The following is a 21,166-nucleotide window of genomic DNA, read 5'->3' as shown; positions in this document are numbered from 1 at the left end:
AGATTTTGACAGTTTCTGACGGAAAGCTTGGTATATACATCAGGTTTTCAGTTCGGACGCCTGGTGGTGCTACAGGCTAAAAAGTAGGAGGAGGAGCCTGACATTTGCCTCAGACTCCATTTTAGAAAAGACAAAACCTGAAAGGTGCTGGGGATGGACGCGGCTTGGAAAGTGTCGGCTGCAAGCTCGGATTGCAGACCTTTCTTAAAATGAATGAGAACTAGACATAAATTGACGTTATTCCTCTTACAGACTCCCGAAGGCTTCGTTTGTTACAGACAGCGCCTTCAGAGGATGTGCAGGAAATTGTGGGAGAGAAAATCTGGCAGAAAAGGCAAGTGGTGAGTTTTCCTTTTCTTCCTGAGCGTATTGCAGGCGGCCCTGGGAAAGGAAGGTGCCTATTAATGGCCAGAGTTTCCGGAGATTTGGCGTCGGCTGCGGGAAGGGGAGCGTCCGTGTACCTGGAAGGACAGACAAGAGCAGGGTGGTTTCCAAACAAATCCAAGAATATTTTAGCTCCACCCACAGAAGAGTCTTTTCTCCCGAACAGGAAACCAGACCTGTAGGAGTTCAGCGTTTCCAAGTATTACCTGTAAACTTCTTTTTGGTTTTCTGAGAAAAAGCTATGAGCCTAAGATGTTCCTTCTTTGAAAAATTCTTCTGAACGTTGCAGAATGTGCACCGGGGACATGCGTGAGATTTGGGTGAATTTTCCGTAACTGGAAACTACACCATCAGTTCAATATCCATTCTCACAATAAAGTGCAATAGTGGGGTAAGTAATTTACTCATTCGTGGCAAAAGAAATCTCTGGATGAAGAACAACCCAAGGTAAGTCTGACTGTCACAGAGAGGAATGGTAGTTATCAGCACTAGTTGGGACCTCCTAGGTCCAAATAATGACAACCAGCGACAACCCTTTTGATGCATTCCCCTCGGCAACCTGGTTGTCAGAAGTTTCTGCTGAAGATTTAGTCTTAATAATTAAGAAACGGCTCGCTGAATAATCTGAGCTCACTAAATCCTCCAATATCTGGAAACTACTCGGGAACATTTTAATTACTGCTGATATCTGTGCATTGTAAATATGCACTGCAAGGAAATTACCAGGCAGTTTCAGGGCTATGTGCTAAATACTTAGAAAATTTACAGCAGAAATAGTTTCAGAAATCTTTCTCCCTGTGAAGGATGTTGGATGACAATCTCAATGGATCACAGTTCTACAGAATTGGTCATGTTGACACTTAATCTGCTCATCCTGGAAAATTTCCAGAAACAGACTTCACCTGTTCAAGGATCATAATCTAAGCACTCTGGACTAAAAAGAAAATGCCTTGATCCTTCCTTCCAGAATTTTTTTTCCATTAAATGTTCAAAATATTCCATACTCTGCCAGCCTAATGCAGGACAGAGAGAAGAGAGATTCATGCAAGCAACATCACTTTATCTTCAGTGAAACTAAGTTCTTTGAAGCTGAAAACAAGACAATAGGTAGATACAGCTATCATCCTTGGTATTGTTGCTTTGGGGCTCTGGATAAAAAGCAGAGGAAAACATCCCTTTTCTGAATAGCATCATAGTTGTTTTACGGCTCTACCTTTAGTAGTGTTTTCTTCGGAGGCATAGCTAAGGTTAATTTATAGTCAACAAGTATTGATAACTTAGCTATTTTTATCTTTTTATTTACCTCATAATGGTCTTGGTTTAGAAGCCAGTAACTTCTATATTAAGTACTGAAAAAGAATGCATTGTTTTCTGTGCAGACCTAATTTCCTTTGATCTTTCATAAAGGTAAGTTACCCCTAAAATTTTGTGTACACTATCCTAGGAGGTATCCCAGTGCGTGACCAGGAAACTCATCCCAGTCTATCCATAAAATGATAATCTTTAAGAGGGAAGTATTCCCAGGGAAGGCTGGGCTATTTCTTTTAAAGTCATCTTTTATTTTCTTGATATTTCATAGATGATGGCCCATAAATTGTGACAGTTTACTTTTCAGCTAGACTCCTGTCCATCTGCTAAATTCAAATAACTATTTGATTACTATTATGTAGTTTTTACTTTTTATTGAAATAAAGTTACTTTGATGACATCGATGAGACAAAATCAGATGCAGATATCAAACCTCAGGAGAAAAGTAATTGATAGAAATAAATGTCTCCTTCGTTATTTACGGTGTAATCCACTGAGTCGCTGTGAGGCTTATTTATTGATATGCTAAATTTGTATGTGTTAATTTTTACTAAGTTTTCTTATTAAGATAAAAAATAATTCATTCTTTAACAATTAATATCCCAGCATCTCCAATACACTGAAACAGAATGCCATTTAATATGGAGTGGTGAAATAACCTCATCTTTCTTCTCTTTGCATCAATGTTTAATAGTCTCTGGTATGGTTTAGAATAATCAAAGACAGCAGATGCAAAAGCATGATATGCCTCAAATGAGATCTAATTGCTGGTTTTTAATGTATTTGTAATAGTTGCTGAGAAACTAAAAATACACATTATTCAATACATTAGATAATAAGCCTATTACATAAATATGAAATATTTGATATTTATGTTTGTCTCCCTAAAATACTTTTCTTCTTTCTGGAGAGTTTGAAAAACTAAGAGAAGCCTGGTGATTACACTGCAGGCTCAGATGGTAGAGCAACCTGACTGCAAATATACACTGTATGCTCCATATTAAACTACTCTGACTTTGAGAGTGTATTGGAAGCCTGAGACTCTGGTGGCATAAAGAACACAAAGATCAGTGTGATAAAACTGATTATTCAAAGCTGTATTTGCTAAGAAGGTGTTAGAAGGAGGAATAATGGAATACTTAAAGCCCAATCTAAGACAAACTTTGATTGTTTCTATTTTACTTAGCATATAACATTGAGGAAACTGAACTCCTACAGAATTCTGTTCCAGAGGCACTAGAGAGCACTTCCTTCATTGCTAATTTAGCTGATATTTTGGGCCTGAGAGTGGGGAAGCTATGGGTGGTGGTTGAGGGGGGTGGGGATGAGAGGGTAATTAATATTTCTGAAGATAAAAGACAGCATTTTCAAACCAACAGACTCAGGATTTGCTGCTAAATAGAAATTGGATCCAGAGTTGGTGTACAGACCAAGCGAGACACGGGCGCTGAATTTTCAGTTGCTAAAATAAGATCTTTTGCATTTTTCCAAGATGAGATTCATGGATACAGTCATTCACCAGTGTCTTCTTGGACTTGAGAATGCTGCAAAAAATCCATTAGAGCATTGCTATATTAGCCAAAGTCCATAAAGGTGGCAGGACTTGGATATAAACAATAGTATTCATAAGTATACCTTGAATCCCAATTCTCATGTCTACTTTTGACAACTGCCAGGACAGTGGTGGCAAGAAATATCCAGAGCTGGAATGGCAGATTTCTCAGTGGAAAGAAATGGGTTGGGTTTAACTTAACCATAACAATATTGGATGATCAGTATTGTTGGCCAGACCCAGATCTGCACTGGTCTTCATTGGAAAAGTTATTGGTTGTCAGTTATTTTGCTCAGCTGTATTATAAATTGTTAATCCCAGAAGAAAGCTTTCTCTCCTTGGCTATCACCATTTTTGTCAGAGATTGGAATATAAGATATAATAGAGAAATATTTTTAAGGTATTTCTGGGCTCCTAAAGACTTAAGGAAAACTTCTGATAAAACATAGATATTGGAGGGGGGGGGGTTAAGCAACTGACTCGATTTTGGCTCAGGTCATGATCTCATGGTTTGTGGAATTGAGCCCCCCCGTGGGGCTCTACACTGATAGCACAGAGCGTATTTGGGATTCTCTCTCTCTTTCTCTCTCTCTGCCTCTGCCTCTCCCACTCATAAACACACACACACTCTCTCAAAATAAATAAACTTTAAATAAACATAGATAATGGTTTTTAAAAACCCATTAATAAAATCCATAGATTCCAAGGCAATACTAAAGTACAGTGTGTATTCTGAGATCATCAATTATGAAGGACTTTCTGGAAAGTATATTGTCCTGATGTAAAGAGGACTCCACTCCTGTTAATCATGTCATTAATTATAAACTACATCCCAGGGCACTAGTTTGGGACCTTAGTTGCTGTTTTCTGTTTCAGATCCAAACCAGATAAACAATAGAGATGTTTTGTCTTCATAATACCTTCCCTACACCCTAAAACCTTTGGTTGAGATGGACATTAAAAATACAAGTACAATTCTATTATCACTGCCAGAAATCAGGAGTTTCTCAAGCTGAAAATGAAACGTAATATAACCATATCTTTATTTTCACCAAATGGCCTCTACTTAACAAGCAAGAGAACACAGCTTCTGAGAGCATGTGCTCTAGTAGCACATGTAGCTGCTGTAGATGCTTAGAAAACTGCCCAAGTAACTATTCCCTCCTGCTGCCCCTCCCTCAAAATGAACACAAAGAACCTGTTTGCTCTGACATCTCTGAATTGTAAGGCCCTAAGTATCAAGTTCTGTATAAGGGAAAGAGCAGCTGTCTCAAATTGAGCAGCATGGTGTCAGTGTGAGTGATAGTGTTTGATGACAATGGCAACTTACCCTTCATATTTTACCTGATGCAGAAAGAGATACCGGATGCAGAAAGATGTTGAAGGTGGCAGCAGTGAACAGAGATTAGGTCTGGAAGGCCTTCGTGTGTTATCAACTATTTATAGGCTTGAATCTCACAGTCTGTTTAACGTGAAATCCCAAGACAGGGAAGTATATACTACCAAGTTTCTGAGTAATAGCAACCTAGCCATGATCTGACTTAAAAGTCAAGGACACTGAGATGCCACCTTACTCCATGTTCAGACTATGACCTGTTGCTGGTCAGTTGTCTTTTTCAGCTCTACTGACCATATTTTATTTTATTTTATTTATTTTTTTTTTTAATTTTTTTTTCAACGTTTATTTATCTTTGGGACAGAGAGAGACAGAGCATGAACGGGCGAGGGGCAGAGAGAGAGGGAGACACAGAATCGGAAACAGGCTCCAGGCTCTGAGCCATCAGCCCAGAGCCCGACGCGGGGCTCGAACTCACGGACCGTGAGATCGTGACCTGGTTGAAGTCGGACGCTTAACCGACTGCGCCACCCAGGCGCCCCGTCTACTGACCATATTTTAACAGGTGCCAGGAAAAGTTTTAGACTCCTTACTTAGCATCTACTTGGTCATTATTGTGGTCTCAGTATTCTTCAGCTATCTTATCTGCCTATTCCTTTTCATGGTGTGTGTTCAAATAAGTACCCTAATGTGACAATACATACTCATAATTGCATTTTCTCATTTTCAAATATTATTTCCTTATATATATTTATCACATTTAAATTGGTAATTTATGCTTTGTATTTTGTAGTCAGATTCTCAGGTTTCCTTCCCATTGACATATTCTTTGCCTTCCCTTACATCTTTAGACTTCATTATTTATTACTTTTCTGTATTGTATTTGGTAGTTAAAAAACACTTAGGCATATTTTCTTTCTAAAATGAAATTTCAGGGTGAGGGGATGAGCAAAATGGATGAAGGGAATCAAGAAGTACAGACTTCCAGTTACAAAATAAATGAGTCATGGGGATGTAAAAGTACAGCATAGGGAATATAGTCAGTAATACTGTAATAACTTTGTATGGTGACAGATGGTAACTACACTTATCGTGTGAGCATTTTGTAATGCATATAAATATTGAGTCACTGTGTTGTATACCTGAAACTAATATAATAGCATATGTCAATTATACTTCAATTAATTTTAAAGAGAGAGAGAGAGAGAGAGAAACAAACCAAGAAACAGACTCTTAACTATTGAGGACAAACTGATGGTTTCCAGAGGGGAGGTGGACGGGTGATGGGTGAAATAGGTGATGGGGATTAAGGAATGCATTTGTCCTGATGAGCACTGGGTAATGTATGGAATTGATGAATCACTATATTGTACACCTGAAACTAATATAACATCGTATGTTAACTATGCTGGAATTAAAATGAAATAAAATAAAATGAAATTTTAATTGTGCTCTTAGTAAAAATGCAATCATCTATCAGACTGCCAAAACCTGATACAAATTTTAGCTTATTTTAATAATGGGAGAGAAGATATCTGAGATTCTTGGAAAAAAATCATATAGAGTATATGAAAACATATAAAACATATATATACATATGTACGCATATATACATATCCCTAGGAGAGAGAGAGAAAGAGACGTAGTCCAATATATACACAATACTAGCCAGAACCCATGGCAATGCCTGGTCAAGACTTTCTTTCAAGGGAACACTTTGTACTAATAGACTTTGATAATTCTCCTAAAGCAAAAAATGCCAGGGTTCTTATGCAAGTGTCCCTTTCCCAACCATTAGTTGCACATTCATTCTGGGGGAAGCAAAAAAACAGCATCTTCATATCCCCCACTCGAATCACCTTTATTTTGAAATCCTGCTTGCTTGAGACTTGTAAAATATATATCTTAATGGATTATGGAAAAACTTAGTTGTTTGTATCCTTAGTAATTCAAAAGCAAATTGTTTGAGTATTACCACAGGCCCACAATTTCCACACTAGGATAAGTGCCAGAACACTTGCTATCAAATGAATTTAAATTTTTTGTTATAATATTAATATAAACATAATTATGAAAAGAAAAACTAATATCAACAGAATAAAGTAGGCATTTATTTTCTAAATGTTAAGGAACCTGTGATTGCCCAATTTTTTCTTTTTACGTAATTACAGAAAATAAATGAGAACTTTAAAAAGTGTTACGTCGTGATTACATTTAATAAATCATCCATTCCAGTTTTCTGGAAATACAGGGGATAGAGGAACAGGTCAGATGATACCACAAGGAAACAATCAGACAAATTCAGAATGTAGAACAACCTACAAGACTGAGTCTGGATACTGAAAAAAAACTCAGTATCATAAAAGACAGGGGACTGTTTTACAATAAATAGATGCAACACCAATACAATCATGAAACTGTTAAAAAACAAATCTAAGACATTCTTTATAACAAGTGGTCAAGAAAGTAAGTGCATTTGTAAAAGGAAATCAAGAGTGCATATGAATTCTTACTAAAGTTAAAGACATTGAGGAAAGATAATAGAAAAATGATATTCAATAGGGATTGGATTTTAGATAATGTTATGGAATTATTAATTTTGTTAAATGTGCTAATAGGATTATAATTATGTAGGATAATGACTTTATACTTAGGAGATGCCTGCTGAAATATATAGAAGTGAAGTATTATGTCTTCAAATTACTTTCAAATGGGTAAGCAAAAAAGGGGGTATTTGTGTGTAGAATAAAAATATATAAAGATAAAAAATATGTAGACAGAATAAATATGGTAAAAATAAGTTTTAAATTTGGATGGAGGTTAGAATTATGTTTGTATAATTCTCTTAACTTTTCTATGTATTTGAAACATTTCTCAATACAAATATTTAATTAGTAGACTCAATATTCTAGAGAAGTTTTAGGTTTTACAGCACATTGAGCAGATAATACAAAAGGTTCCCATATACCCACTTTCTCTCCCTCACAGTGTTCTCTAATAATATCTTGCATTAGTGTGGTTTGTTTATTATAATTGATGAATCAATATTGACCCATTATTATTAACTAAAGTCTGTAATTTAAATCCGGGTTCACTCTGTGTAGTTTTATGGGTTTTGACAAATGCCTAATGTCATGTATTCACCATTACAGTTTCAATGCCTCCCAGATCTCACGTGTTTTACCTCCTAATTCCCCTCCTTCTCCTTCCCTCTGGCAACCACTAATCTTAATGTATCTTTACTTTTGTCTTTTCCAGAATGTCATGTAGTTGCAGAAATAGAGTATGTGTCTTTTCAGACTAGTTTCTTTCACTAAGCAATATGCATTTACATTTCCTACATGTCTTTTTTGGGTTGATAACACTTCTTTTTATAAACATTTTTTAAATACAAAGAGACAATCTTTAAACACCTAACAACAAATTGCAACATATATATCTTGATTGGCACCTGATTTAACAAATTATCTCTAAAAAGACATTTTAAAAGATAATTGAGAAAAATTCACTACCTACTATTTGATAAGAAATTATTGGCATTGCTAGATGTGACAGCTGATTTGAGGTTATGTAAAAAATGCTCCTGCTGCATCTGGGTGGGTCAGTCGGTTAAGCCTTCGACTCCGGCTCAGGTCATGATCTTGCAGTCTGTGGGTTCAAGCCCTGCATGGGGCTCTGTGCTGACAGCTCAGAGCCTGAAGCCTGCTTTGGGTTCGTGTCTTCCTCTCTCTGCCCCTCCCCTGCTCGAGTGCTCTCTCTCTCTCTCTCAAAAAAAAAAAAAAAAAAACCACATTAAAAAAAGAAAATAAAAATATTAATACATTAACATGAAGACATTTTCCGACTACTTTTGGAGATTTTCATGTGGCCCAAATGCATCAAATTTCAGGGAAATGTGAATTGAAAGTGGTCCCCAGAGAAAGAGGAGTAAGAGGAATATTTCATCGTCCTAAGAGAATGTTCTCATTTGAATACTGTGCTTGTCCTGGGTTTCTATAGTTTTTGGTTTCTTTGGGGTGTGAGGATGGTAACCTAAACACCACCGAGATGCATACATGCCCAACTTCTAAATAAAACTGGGAACTGCCTACTCAAAGCCTTGTTTCCTCCTGGGACTGAAGTTATTCCCTTCCAGTTTCCAAAGTCGATTTTTTTTTCTCATTTAAAAAGAGCCCCTTCGATCTGTGAGAAAACTGGAACGGAAATTTGTCAATGCTTGCCGTGGTTGTTATGGATGCAATGAAAAAGCCTTTGGAGACGCAGATAAGACTTTGAGATATTACTTGAAAATACTCCCTTTAGATGGCCATCTGTCTTGAAAGAAAGGATTAGGATTTTCTTCCTGTTTTGGATAAACTAAACACTCGGGAAGGACGCTGGGTGGCGCTGCAGCATTAGAAGTAGAACGAAGAGAGCTACCAGCCGGCGCTCCTTGAGCCAAATGCTCCGGTGAAGAAACAAGCAGGAAGGGGAGGCATTCTAAGGTGGTTACTCCGGGAAATCAGGGCCCTAGGCGTCTCCATTTCTCCCACCATCTACGAGATACTGGGAGATAAGAGCGACAACTCGAGGTGAAGCTGGGTCAAGTTTGCTGGGAGACCGGCAGGCGATGGAGGCCGGAGAGGGAAAAGAACGCTTTCTAAAACAAAGGCAAGTCTTGATATTCTTTGTTTTGCTGGGCATAGCTCAGGTTGCTTCCAAGCCTAAGCAGTACTCAGTGGCTGAGGAAATGGAGAGTGGCTCCTTTGTGGCCAATTTGTTAAAAGACATGGGGCTGGAGGTAAATGACCTAGCTGCGCGGGGGGCTCGGGTTGTTTCCAAAGGGAAAAAAACGCGTTTGCACTTTGATAGGCAGACAGGGAATTTGTTGTTAAACGAGAAACTGGACCGGGAGGAGCTGTGCGGCCTTGCCGAGCCCTGTGTGCTACCTTTCCAGGTATTATTGGAAAATCCCTTGCAGTTTTTTCAGGCCGAGCTATGGATTAGAGATATAAATGATCATTCCCCGGTTTTCCTAGACAAAGAAATACTTTTGAAAATTTCAGAAAGTATCACTCCCGGAACTACTTTCCTAATAGAACGTGCCCAGGACTTAGATGTGGGAAGCAACAGTCTCCAAAGTTACACGGTCAGTCCAAATTCCCACTTCCATCTTAAATTACAAGACAGTTCCGACGGCATATTACCACAGCTGGTGCTGGACAAATCGCTGGATCGAGAGGAACAGGCTGAGATCAGGTTAACTCTCACTGCGCTGGACGGCGGGACTCCACCCAGGTCTGGCACTGCCCTGGTCCGCATTGAAGTTTTAGACATCAATGATAACGCGCCCGAGTTTGCAAAGCTGCTCTATGAGGTGCAAGTTCTGGAAAACAGTCCCATTGGATTCCAGGTTGCCGTAGTCTCTGCTAGAGATTTGGACATTGGAACCTATGGAGAAATATCTTATGTATTTTCCCAAGCCTCTGAAGATATTCGCAAAACTTTTCAAATAAATGCAAAGTCAGGAGAACTCATTTTAACACAGAAACTGGATTTCGAATCCATTCAGAGTTATACATTAAATATTCAGGCGACAGATGGTGGAGGCCTATCTGGAAGTTGCATGGTGTTTGTCCAAGTGATGGATTTGAATGACAACCCTCCGGAACTGACTATGTCAACACTTATCGATCACATCCCAGAAAACTTGCATGAGACCATAATTGCTGTACTCAGTGTTTCAGATCCTGACTCGGGAGACAATGGAAGAATGGTTTGCTCCATGGAAGATGATCTTCCTTTCTTCCTTAAACCTTCTGTTGAGAATTTTTACACCTTACTGACAAACACACCTCTGGACCGAGAGACCAAATCCGAGTACAACATCACCATCACCGTCACTGACTTGGGGACCCCCAGGCTGAAAACGCAGCACAACATAACCGTGACGGTCTCCGACGTCAACGACAACGCCCCCGCCTTCAGCCAAACCACCTACACCCTGCGCGTCCGCGAGAACAACAGCCCCGCCCTGCACATCGGCAGCGTGAGCGCCACGGACAGGGACTCGGGCGCCAACGCCCAGGTCACCTACTCGCTGCTGCCGCCCGCGGACCCGCAGCTGCCCCTGGCCTCCCTGGTGTCCATCAACGCGGACAACGGGCAGCTGTTCGCGCTCAGGTCCCTGGACTACGAGGCGCTGCAGGCGTTCGAGTTCGGCGTGCGCGCGGCCGACCGCGGCTCGCCCGCGCTCAGCAGCCAGGCGCGGGTGCGCGTGCTGGTGCTGGACGACAACGACAACGCGCCCTTCGTGCTGTACCCGCCGCAGAACGGCTCTGCGCCCTGCACCGAGCTGGTGCCCAGGGCGGCCGAGGCGGGCTACCTGGTGACCAAGGTGGTGGCGGTGGACGGCGACTCGGGCCAGAACGCCTGGCTGTCGTACCAGCTGCTCAAGGCCACGGAGCCCGGGCTGTTCGGCGTGTGGGCGCACAACGGCGAGGTGCGCACGGCCCGGCTGCTGAGCGAGCGCGACGCCGTCAAGCACAGGCTGGTGGTGCTGGTCAGGGACAATGGCGAGCCGCCGCGCTCGGCCAGCGTCACGCTGCACGTGCTGCTGGTGGACGGCTTCTCGCAGCCCTACCTGCCGCTCCCGGAGGTGGCGGCGGCCGAGGCGCGGGCCGACCCGCTCACCGTCTACTTGGTCGTCGCCTTGGCGTCCGTGTCGTCGCTCTTCCTGTTCTCGGTGCTGGTGTTCGTGGCGGTGCGGCTGTGCAGGCGGAGCCGGGCGGCGTCTGCGGGTCGCTGCTCGGGGCCTGAGGGCCACTTTCCGGGCCACCTGGTGGACGTCAGCGGCACGGGGACGCTGTCCCAGAGCTACCAGTACGAGGTGTGTCTGACGGGAGGATCTGGGTCCGACGAATTTAAGTTCCTCAAGCCGATTCTCCCCAATTTCCTTGGTCTCGGTGAGGAGAGGATTCATGAAGCAAACCCCAGTTTCAGGAATAGCTTTAAATTCAGTTAAGTATTAATTAATAAGGGTCTACTGAGCCTAGTCTCCGTTAATTTGTGTAAAGTCTTTTTGTACTGCCTTGCCCACTTGGGTTCTTTTTATTTGGTGTGTAGCTATCCTATTCCAATTCAGTGCATGTTACTGGTGTTTCTAAATGCCTTCGTTTGTGGTGTAAGGAATGCAGATTTCTTTTTCTTTTTGTTGATTAGTCTCACTGTAACTTAATTCAACTTAAAGTATGAAAGTAAACTTTGTATTTTCTGAAGTCTTTAATTTTTAAGTTAGAGCATCTTTTTCCAAATCACCTTCCACAGTTCCTAGGTTACTCTGCAGAACTTAAAATTTAAAACATTTTTTAAATGTTTGCAATCACTACATAAGCTTATTCTTTTTCCAGAATATTTGTGTTTTTTATATTCTCTTAAACTAGTATAACTTTAATTCTCTTCACTCACATTGGCTAAAACTTTTAACATATGTATGTTCATGAACACTAAAGCAATGTCTCACATTTTTCTAAATATGTATTTCCTTAAAGTATCCTTAAATGGAAGTTATGATTCCTTTGAGATTGTGACAACCTGGACTGTTGGATTCTACAAACCGTTCATATTAAAATGCTCAATAAATCAACCACTAATATTCTCAAATGTAGTTAAATAAGTAGCATATGTCCAGTCGTTTTCAAAGCCATGTAATTCTTAATGCTTTCTATTAAAATTTTTTTCTTTAAACTTTTCACATCAATTCCCCCTTTAAAATATTAGTTTTAGCAATTACAAACATCTACTAACTTTGAGCAAGTCCTTAAAATCCAAAAGATATGAGGAAATAAACATGTCTTTGTCCTTCACCAAATTTTAGAAACTTCAAATGTAGTTTGGCATTGCATGTTTCAAAAATTTTGGAGTGTTTATAATTCCTTTGGGAATAAGCCTGTGAGGAAAAGATTTATCTTGGTCTGGCCATTATTTTGTGTTCTTCTTCTTCTTCTTCTTCTTTTTTTTTTTTTTTTTTTGGCACCACTATTTTTCCCTGTTCAGTTTCCTAGGGTTTTCAAAGCTCTTTTCTTTTTTTAAGTTTATTTATTTTGAGAGAGAGAGAATGCATGTGTGATGGGGGGAGGGGCAGAAAGAGAGGAGAGAGAATTCCAAGCAGGCTATCAGATAAAAGCCGGTTCTGGGGCTTGAACCCACTAACCGTGAGATGACAACCTGAGCTGAAATCAAGAGTTGGAAGCTTAACCAACTGAGCCACCCAGGTGCCCCAAAGCTTTTTTCTTTTTATGTGCTTGAATATGTGTCTCACTAGCTGCCCTTTCATTGCATGACTAGTGTAGTAACTGGAAGATTATAGGTTCTTAACAAAATTTTTAAATGATTGAAAGGAAAAAGTGTCTTTTCTTCACCTGTGATATTTTGATATTTAAAGACACTAAGATACTCATAGGACAAAATTTTGCTGGCATTAAATGCTCTCTGATGTTTAAGGAATTACATATATAATTTTTGTTTACTAATTGAACTGATGATCACTGTTATTCAAACAATATGCAGTTTCAGTCCCCTGTCTCTCTCCTTCAACATATTTTTGCTTTTCCCTTTCTGCTTAATTGGAGTCTCCTCTCCTGCCTTCTAGCTTAAGGAATACATATGGAGAAACTGTTTTTTTTATTTTATAATTTAAATTTCAGTGTATAATTCCCTAATTCATCCAACTTTATTTATTGTAGTTCAATTTCTGATCCATACATTAAAACACATTTTTAATTCTTAATGTTCTTCAATCTGTCTTTAAATTATTGTATATTATGTTTATTTGAATGAGCTATACTATTAAAATTATAACATGAATTTTAAAGGTGTCCTATTGAGATTAGCAATGTAGAGCACTATCTTACTATCAAAATTCTCTGATCACCCAACTTGTTACCTGTAGAATCTTGGACAAGTCACATAATTTCTGTCCTGTCAAAAGGATAACAGCTATTTCTATAACTTGAAATCATGACTAAGGTAATACAAAGATATAGAAGTGCAATCGCTGTTATTTTTAGCGTTACTAATATTAAGAGTAAACCTAATAGAGGATCCTTCATGTAGCATTCCTAATTATTGTGAAGATGCTAGATTGAACATGTGATATTTGCATTGTTTCATTTCTCTGCTTAAAACCTTGCAATATCTTCGTTTTATTCTTAGAATAAAATCCAGTCACCCATTATTTGCCCTCAGTTTATTTCTCCATCCTTCTCTTCCCACTTAATCTTGAGACACTAAGTTTTAGGTGCACTGTCCTTTTATTATCTAGAATAGCTATACTTTACTACTGCATGGCCTTTACATATCAGTTTTTCATTTATGGGTTCTTCCCATTTTACAGTTTTAGCCTGGCAAACATCTTTTTTTGAATGTTTATTTATTTATTTATTGAGAAAGCATGAGTGGGAGAAGGGCAGAGAGAGAGAGAGAATTCCAAGCAGGCCCTCCACTGTAGGTACAGAGCCCAATTCAGTCCCACTAACCATGATGAGATCATGACCGGAGCAGAAATCGAGTCAGATGCTTAACCCACTGAGCCACCCAGGCATCCCAAACCTAGAAAACATCCTTCATGTTCCAGACTAAATGGCACAACTTTGACAAAACTTTTTCACCCCCCAACTCATTAGGTCAGGTCCCCTATTGCATACTTTCATGCACTCAGTACATTTCCTATATAGCACAAACTGTTATATTTGTTTGTTTGAACATATATTTAAAGTCTGTTTATCCCCTTAGATTGAAAACCATATAAGATATATAGACACAGTCTGTCCTGTTACCACTAGATGCTTAACTTCTACAAACTCAACAAATAGCTATTTCCACAGATGAAATACAGTTGTACAGTTAATAGTTAATATAGATGAAACCAGTAATTATAAAAAGGAGAAATCTGTGTTCCTTGAGTGATTGTGAAAATTTGATAGAAATTAGGCATTTGTGGTCTCTGGATAATATCCCCTGACATGATCTATTATCATTTTTTGTCACCTTGCATGAGATAATCTTTTTATAGTATTTTTTTCTGAGTATAAATGCAACTGATGCGCATTATACAAACTCTGGAAAATAAGAGAAAAACGCAAATAGGATATGAAGCATGTCATAATTTAAAAAACAATCTTTTAAGGTTTACGTGTAATAATTGCAGAAGGGCAGGCGGAGTAGCCCTAGCAGCGAAATCATATAAATAATCAAAATCATGTAAATGAGGACTCCACCAGAGACAGTGGGATTGTTTTTTAGATAACAGCACATTTCATTTACCTCGGTTGTGTTAGTTTCACTGATATAACACAAGAACCTCCTCCAACAGCGTCATATGGGTTTGATGGGAATAAGCGATTAAAATATCGAAACAACACCCACCCCCCTCTCGCCCGAACAAAACACCTTCTCCGGAGATTTTTAAACTGCCAGCGAACGCATGGTGGCACTGTTGTCTAAGAAGGCGAATTAAACCACAGGAACTGTGCGCACTGCGTAAGGCACAGATCCAGTGCCGTAAACTAGGGGTTGTGAGCCTGGACAGATTTTTAAGCAACCAGAACTGAGCCCTGGAAAGAATTATTCGCTAGGCCTTCTTCAAAGATTGGAAGGCAAAAGACTGCGTTTCCTAGCACTGCCAGAGGCTTAGCTTGGCAATATTTCCAGGAAGAACATGGCCGAAAGCACAATGGAGGCCAGAGGGGAGCGCTTTCTTAGACAAAGGCAAGTCCTGTTTCTGTTTGTTTTTCTGGGTGGGTCTCTGGCTGGGTCTGAGTCAAGACGCTACTCTGTGGTTGAGGAAACAGAGAGGGGCTTTTTAATAGCCAACATAGCAAATGATCTAGGGCTTGGGGAAGGGGAACTGGCTGTGAGGGGTGCACAAGTTGTGTCTAAAGGAAACAAACAGCATTTTCAGCTTAACCATCAAACTGGCGATTTGCACCTGCGTGAGAAATTGGACCGGGAAGAGCTATGCGGCCCCACGGAGCCATGTATACTACATTTTCAGATATTACTGCAAAACCCTTTGCAGTTTATTACAAATGAGCTTCACGTCATAGATGTAAATGACCATTCTCCGGTATTCTTTGAAAATGAAATGCAGCTGAAACTCTTGGAAAACACGCCACCAGGAACCATGATTCCTTTGGGAAATGCTGAGGACTTGGATGTGGGAAGAAACAGTCTCCAAAACTATACTATCACTCCTAATTCCCATTTCCACGTTCTCACACGCAGTCGTAGGGATGGAAGAAAGTACCCACAACTAGTGCTGGACAAATCTCTGGACCGTGAGGAGCAGCCAGAGTTCATTTTGACTCTTACCGCGCTGGATGGCGGCTCTCCACACCGGTCTGGGATCGCCAAGATCCACATCCTGGTCTTAGACATAAACGACAATGCCCCAGAATTTACACAGACACTCTACGAGGTTCAGATTCTAGAGAACAGCCCCCTTAACTCTGTTGTTGTCACTGTCTCAGCTACTGATTTAGATACAGGAAATTTTGGGACAGTATCATATGCATTTTTTCATGCTTCTGAAGAAATTCGTAAAACTTTTCAGCTAAATCCAATTACTGGTGATATCCAGCTAGTCAAATATTTGAATTTTGAGGAGATGAATACTTATGAACTGGACATAGAAGCCAAAGATGGCGGAGGCCTTTCAGGAAAAACAACAGTGATAGTTCAGGTGGTTGATGTGAACGACAACCCACCAGCACTGACATTGTCCTCAATTACCAGCCCTATCCCTGAGAACTCTCCAGAGACTGTGGTGGCTGTTTTCAGTGTTTCTGATCTAGACTCTGGAGAAAATGGAAGAATTATGTGTTCCATCGAGGACAGTCTCCCCTTCATCCTTAAACCCTCTGTTGAGAATTTTTACACCCTACTGACAAACACACCTCTGGACCGAGAGACCAAATCCGAGTACAACATCACCATCACCGTCACTGACTTGGGGACCCCCAGGCTGAAAACGCAGCACAACATAACCGTGACGGTCTCCGACGTCAACGACAACGCCCCCGCCTTCAGCCAAACCACCTACACCCTGCGCGTCCGCGAGAACAACAGCCCCGCCCTGCACATCGGCAGCGTGAGCGCCACGGACAGGGACTCGGGCGCCAACGCCCAGGTCACCTACTCGCTGCTGCCGCCCGCGGACCCGCAGCTGCCCCTGGCCTCCCTGGTGTCCATCAACGCGGACAACGGGCAGCTGTTCGCGCTCAGGTCCCTGGACTACGAGGCGCTGCAGGCGTTCGAGTTCGGCGTGCGCGCGGCCGACCGCGGCTCGCCCGCGCTCAGCAGCCAGGCGCGGGTGCGCGTGCTGGTGCTGGACGACAACGACAACGCGCCCTTCGTGCTGTACCCGCCGCAGAACGGCTCTGCGCCCTGCACCGAGCTGGTGCCCAGGGCGGCCGAGGCGGGCTACCTGGTGACCAAGGTGGTGGCGGTGGACGGCGACTCGGGCCAGAACGCCTGGCTGTCGTACCAGCTGCTCAAGGCCACGGAGCCCGGGCTGTTCGGCGTGTGGGCGCACAACGGCGAGGTGCGCACGGCCCGGCTGCTGAGCGAGCGCGACGCCGTCAAGCACAGGCTGGTGGTGCTGGTCAGGGACAATGGCGAGCCGCCGCGCTCGGCCAGCGTCACGCTGCACGTGCTGCTGGTGGACGGCTTCTCGCAGCCCTACCTGCCGCTCCCGGAGGTGGCGGCGGCCGAGGCGCGGGCCGACCCGCTCACCGTCTACTTGGTCGTCGCCTTGGCGTCCGTGTCGTCGCTCTTCCTGTTCTCGGTGCTGGTGTTCGTGGCGGTGCGGCTGTGCAGGCGGAGCCGGGCGGCGTCTGCGGGTCGCTGCTTGGGGCCTGAGGGCCACTTTCCGGGCCACCTGGTGGACGTCAGCGGCACGGGGACGCTGTCCCAGAGCTACCAGTACGAGGTGTGTCTGACGGGAGGATCTGGGACCAGTGAGTTCAAGTTCCTCAAACCGATTATTACCAATGGTCTGGTTCAAGACACTGAGTGAGACTAAAGCAAAGCTCCAATTTTAATGATAGTTCAGGTCAAAAAGTAATTGTTTGGCTCTGATTGTTTATAATCAAGAATCTTTAGTTGATGTAATATTGTCTTTAAATATTGATTTTACTTTGTGGGTTTTGTTAATCCTCATGTATTCTCTTTTATCTGCTTCTGTCTTAGTAATGCAGTCTTAATGCCTCTTTTCTTTTTCTAATAGGTGAGCAAAAATAGATTCATTATCTTTTAATGGTGATTTCAAAACAAGTTTACTTTAAGGAACTATCTCAAATTCTCTCTCCGAAGCAATGTAGATAGAGTTCCAAAACAGTAATCTTGTAATTTACCCTGTTGAATACAGTCAGATAATGTTCTTTGTAATATACTTAAAGCAGCTTTGTAGTTAATGAAGTTTGTGGATAGATTAAAATGTGTTTTCTCTAAGCTGTACCTTCTTCAAGGTACACCATGTTTTTAGGGACAATACATTTAGTTCATTTTATGTTTTGACATTTGCAATTAATATTTCAATATTTTTACATTTACGTTGTCATAAATGCACACAAAATACAGGCTATAAGGCAAATTACTCTTGGATTTGGCTAGAATATTCTCATGAAGACTGAAGAAAAAAAATAAACTTACAGCATTTTGAAAAACAGATTGTGCTTTTACATTTTGCAGAAAATGTTGTTTAGTGGGGCATCTGATGCTATGACAATTTAGTGTGTAAATTCTGAGAGAAGTTATCAACCTAAGAGTCGTTTTTTAATAATTTCAAGAAAGCACGTACATGTATGATCTCTAAATGCTTTATGTAAAAGTAGTGTCCCATCCAATCCTACTTTTAAAATTAATATGTACTTGGCATTTAGATGGTGATATATGAGGGAAATCTATAACAAAAATTATAATATATACATATATGTATATTATATAATTTTATTATATTTTATAAAATTATATAATTTTATTATATATATGTATACATACATATATATGTAATTTTTGTTTTTTGTCTTGGTTCTCTTCTCCTGATTTCAACCTGACATGACCCAGGATTATAGATGGTCCTTCTGAGGACTGTCCATCCACACTAGCATTCTACCACCTACAATGTAATTAAAAGATATACAAGAATAGGTAGTTCTAAAGAAGAGCAAGGGGCTCCTGGGTGGCTCCAGTTGGTTGAATGACTGATTTGACTCAGGTCATGAATCTCACAGTTTGTGAGTTTGAGCCTTGCATCAGGGCCTGTGCTGATAGGTCAGAACCTCCAACCTGCTTCAGATTCTGTGTCTCCCTCTCTCTCTGCCCCTCCCCCACTCATTCATTTTCTCTTTCTCTCTCTCTCAGAAGTGAATAAACATTGAAAATTTTCTAAAAGAGCGGTATCATTGTGAAAGTCTAAATTAGCTATAACTATGAATAAAATCTGGAAGCAACCAAAGTCACATTTTATGGCTATTTTGAGTGAAAGAGAAAAACTTATTTTTAAGTGATAAAATATTTAGTCCCCAGTTAAATAAGTTGATTAGGAAAAAATTGGTTTTCTTCTTGAAGGCATTTTCTCATCCAGAAGGACAGAGCTTTCCAAGAATTGAATACTTATGACTAGAAGAGAGAAAACTGAAGTTTCTCAACAAATTTGAAAATCCCCAAAAGAGAAGAAGAATTTAAGATTGACATACCTTCAGTCATATTTTAAAGTGCAGCTATAAATGGTGTCATTTTACATAACTGAGATCAAATGCATGAATATTAATAATCAGGGGAAAGAGTATTTCCTTTCATTGATGAAGCACTTTATAGAGATATTTTAATCTGGCTCTTCTGTTTAGATCTTTTTTTTTTCTTCTTTTCATAAATTGGCTGGATTTTCATTAAGAGAGGAAAAGATCAAAGAATTGTGACCAAGTCTTCTCTATTTGGCTGACTTAGTCCTAGGTAGTATCAGAGCTACTATTCCATTGTGGAAAGTATAGAAAGCAGTTCTTTTTTTGGCCAATATGGTATATGATCTGGGACTAAAGTTGGAGGAGCTATATGCTGAGCACTCATTTAGACCCAGAAGATAGAAGAACAGACGCTGTTAGTAACTTGGTAGATCCATTGAATTCACCTATTGTTGAGTGAACAGAATTTAGTAAAGCCAGAAAAGATCTTCTAGACTAAATTTGAAGATTAGAAACAATTACACCTTACTCTTGTTTCAAAGTTGATTTCTTTTCTGTGCTGTTGGAAAGTTTTTCCCTTTTATTTAAAAACAATTTTCAAAAACTTCTTTATCCGGATATTAAGTACAGGACAGAGAAGGTACCATATGTATAGTACTATCTATTGTGGCCACTTTTTGGAATTCCCATACTGAAAGTCTGGTACAAGGTAAAAGCGATGACCTTCTATGTTAATGATAATTTTTAGTAGTCTTCTGTGAGGACTAGTAAGTTCATTACTGTGAATTATTTCCAAATTGATCTCTAATATTCTAATTTTCAAAAAGTAAGAGAAATTAAAATGGCTCCTCTGCCCAAATATACTAAATAACCTTACTAGACTTTAAGGAACTTGACAGTAGAATCTGTTTCTGTTTTATTCAGACTTGTATCTCCAACACATGGCATTATGCCTCACACATAGTAGATGCTTGAATAACTTTTGCTGAATGAGTAATTTTTAAAAAATATTTGAGAAATCAATGAATTTTTCAAGAGCTCATTTACTTGGAACTTATCTGTACACTGAATTTCAAAAGAACTAGCTACATTCAGAAAGGGCTGGGGATTGACAATGCCAATTTCCATAGAACCAATATATTATTTAGTTGTCTTCCTTCACTTGTGTGGAGATTTCTGGAAACTCAGAGAATTGTAAAACAATGTACTGATCTCCAGTTGGGTTCCAGATGCACTTGCTCACATCTTTGATTTCAGCAATAAAGAAGAAATGAAATAAAAGTAATTTATAAAAGCACTGTCAACTTCCCAGACCTTCTGTTTACCAAATTAACTTCCTGAAATCTGTATTTAAATTCACTAGCCTCTAATCGATTATTCTCTTGAACTCTGGTTAGTCCTCGTGGTATAAAAATTAAGTGAAATTTGCAAGATCTGAAAGTCTTTGAATAAACTTTAAAGTAGCCAATCATTAATGTATTTTCAAAATGTAATTCTAGATAGTGTACATTCTTTTACCTCTCTGAAAACATAAATTCATAAATAACTTAAATATTTCCTTGACATTCACAATCTAGTTTTTAACACTTAAAAGCAAAGAAATGACAATGAATTTAAAACTTTTATGTAGGTTTGTTAAAAAACTAAACTATATTCAAGTATCACTCATTAAAACTAATGAAGTAAGTTACCATACTTTTTAGAACTCTTTCTTAATCCTTAAACATGGCTTCCTTGTAAATGAGGACTTTTTTTTTTAAATGCAAGTTTTTCTGTACATGTCACTACTTTTATTCTCTATTTATACTTGCTTCTTAGGGTAGCTTGCTGTATATTTTAAAGCTAGAAATCTATACTTTTATGTCT

At 40.0% G+C, this 21,166-nt stretch overlaps 2 protein-coding genes across 2 annotated transcripts; both read left to right on the top strand.

Moving 5' to 3' along the window:
- Positions 1 to 8,399: 8,399 nt before the first annotated feature.
- Positions 8,400 to 11,624, top strand: PCDHB2 (protocadherin beta 2). The gene has a single exon (XM_086702346.1). The coding sequence runs from the start codon at positions 9,190 to 9,192 to the stop codon at positions 11,581 to 11,583; it is 2,394 nt and encodes a 797-aa protein (XP_086558472.1). The 5' UTR covers positions 8,400 to 9,189; the 3' UTR covers positions 11,584 to 11,624.
- A 90-nt stretch (positions 11,625 to 11,714) lies between these two features.
- Positions 11,715 to 20,597, top strand: LOC112860640 (protocadherin beta-3). Its single transcript, XM_086702367.1, has one exon. It carries the CDS (start codon positions 15,277 to 15,279, stop codon positions 17,632 to 17,634), a length of 2,358 nt encoding a protein of 785 aa, XP_086558493.1. The 5' UTR covers positions 11,715 to 15,276; the 3' UTR covers positions 17,635 to 20,597.
- The last annotated feature ends 569 nt before the right edge of the window (positions 20,598 to 21,166 follow it).

The sequence above is a fragment of the Puma concolor genome, chromosome A1 (assembly GCF_028749965.1).
Source record: "Puma concolor isolate L17-30 chromosome A1, mPumCon1.1.hap2, whole genome shotgun sequence".
In the NCBI taxonomy this organism is placed as follows: domain Eukaryota; kingdom Metazoa; phylum Chordata; class Mammalia; order Carnivora; family Felidae; genus Puma; species Puma concolor.
This window is presented reverse-complemented; position numbering and strand designations above follow the sequence as displayed.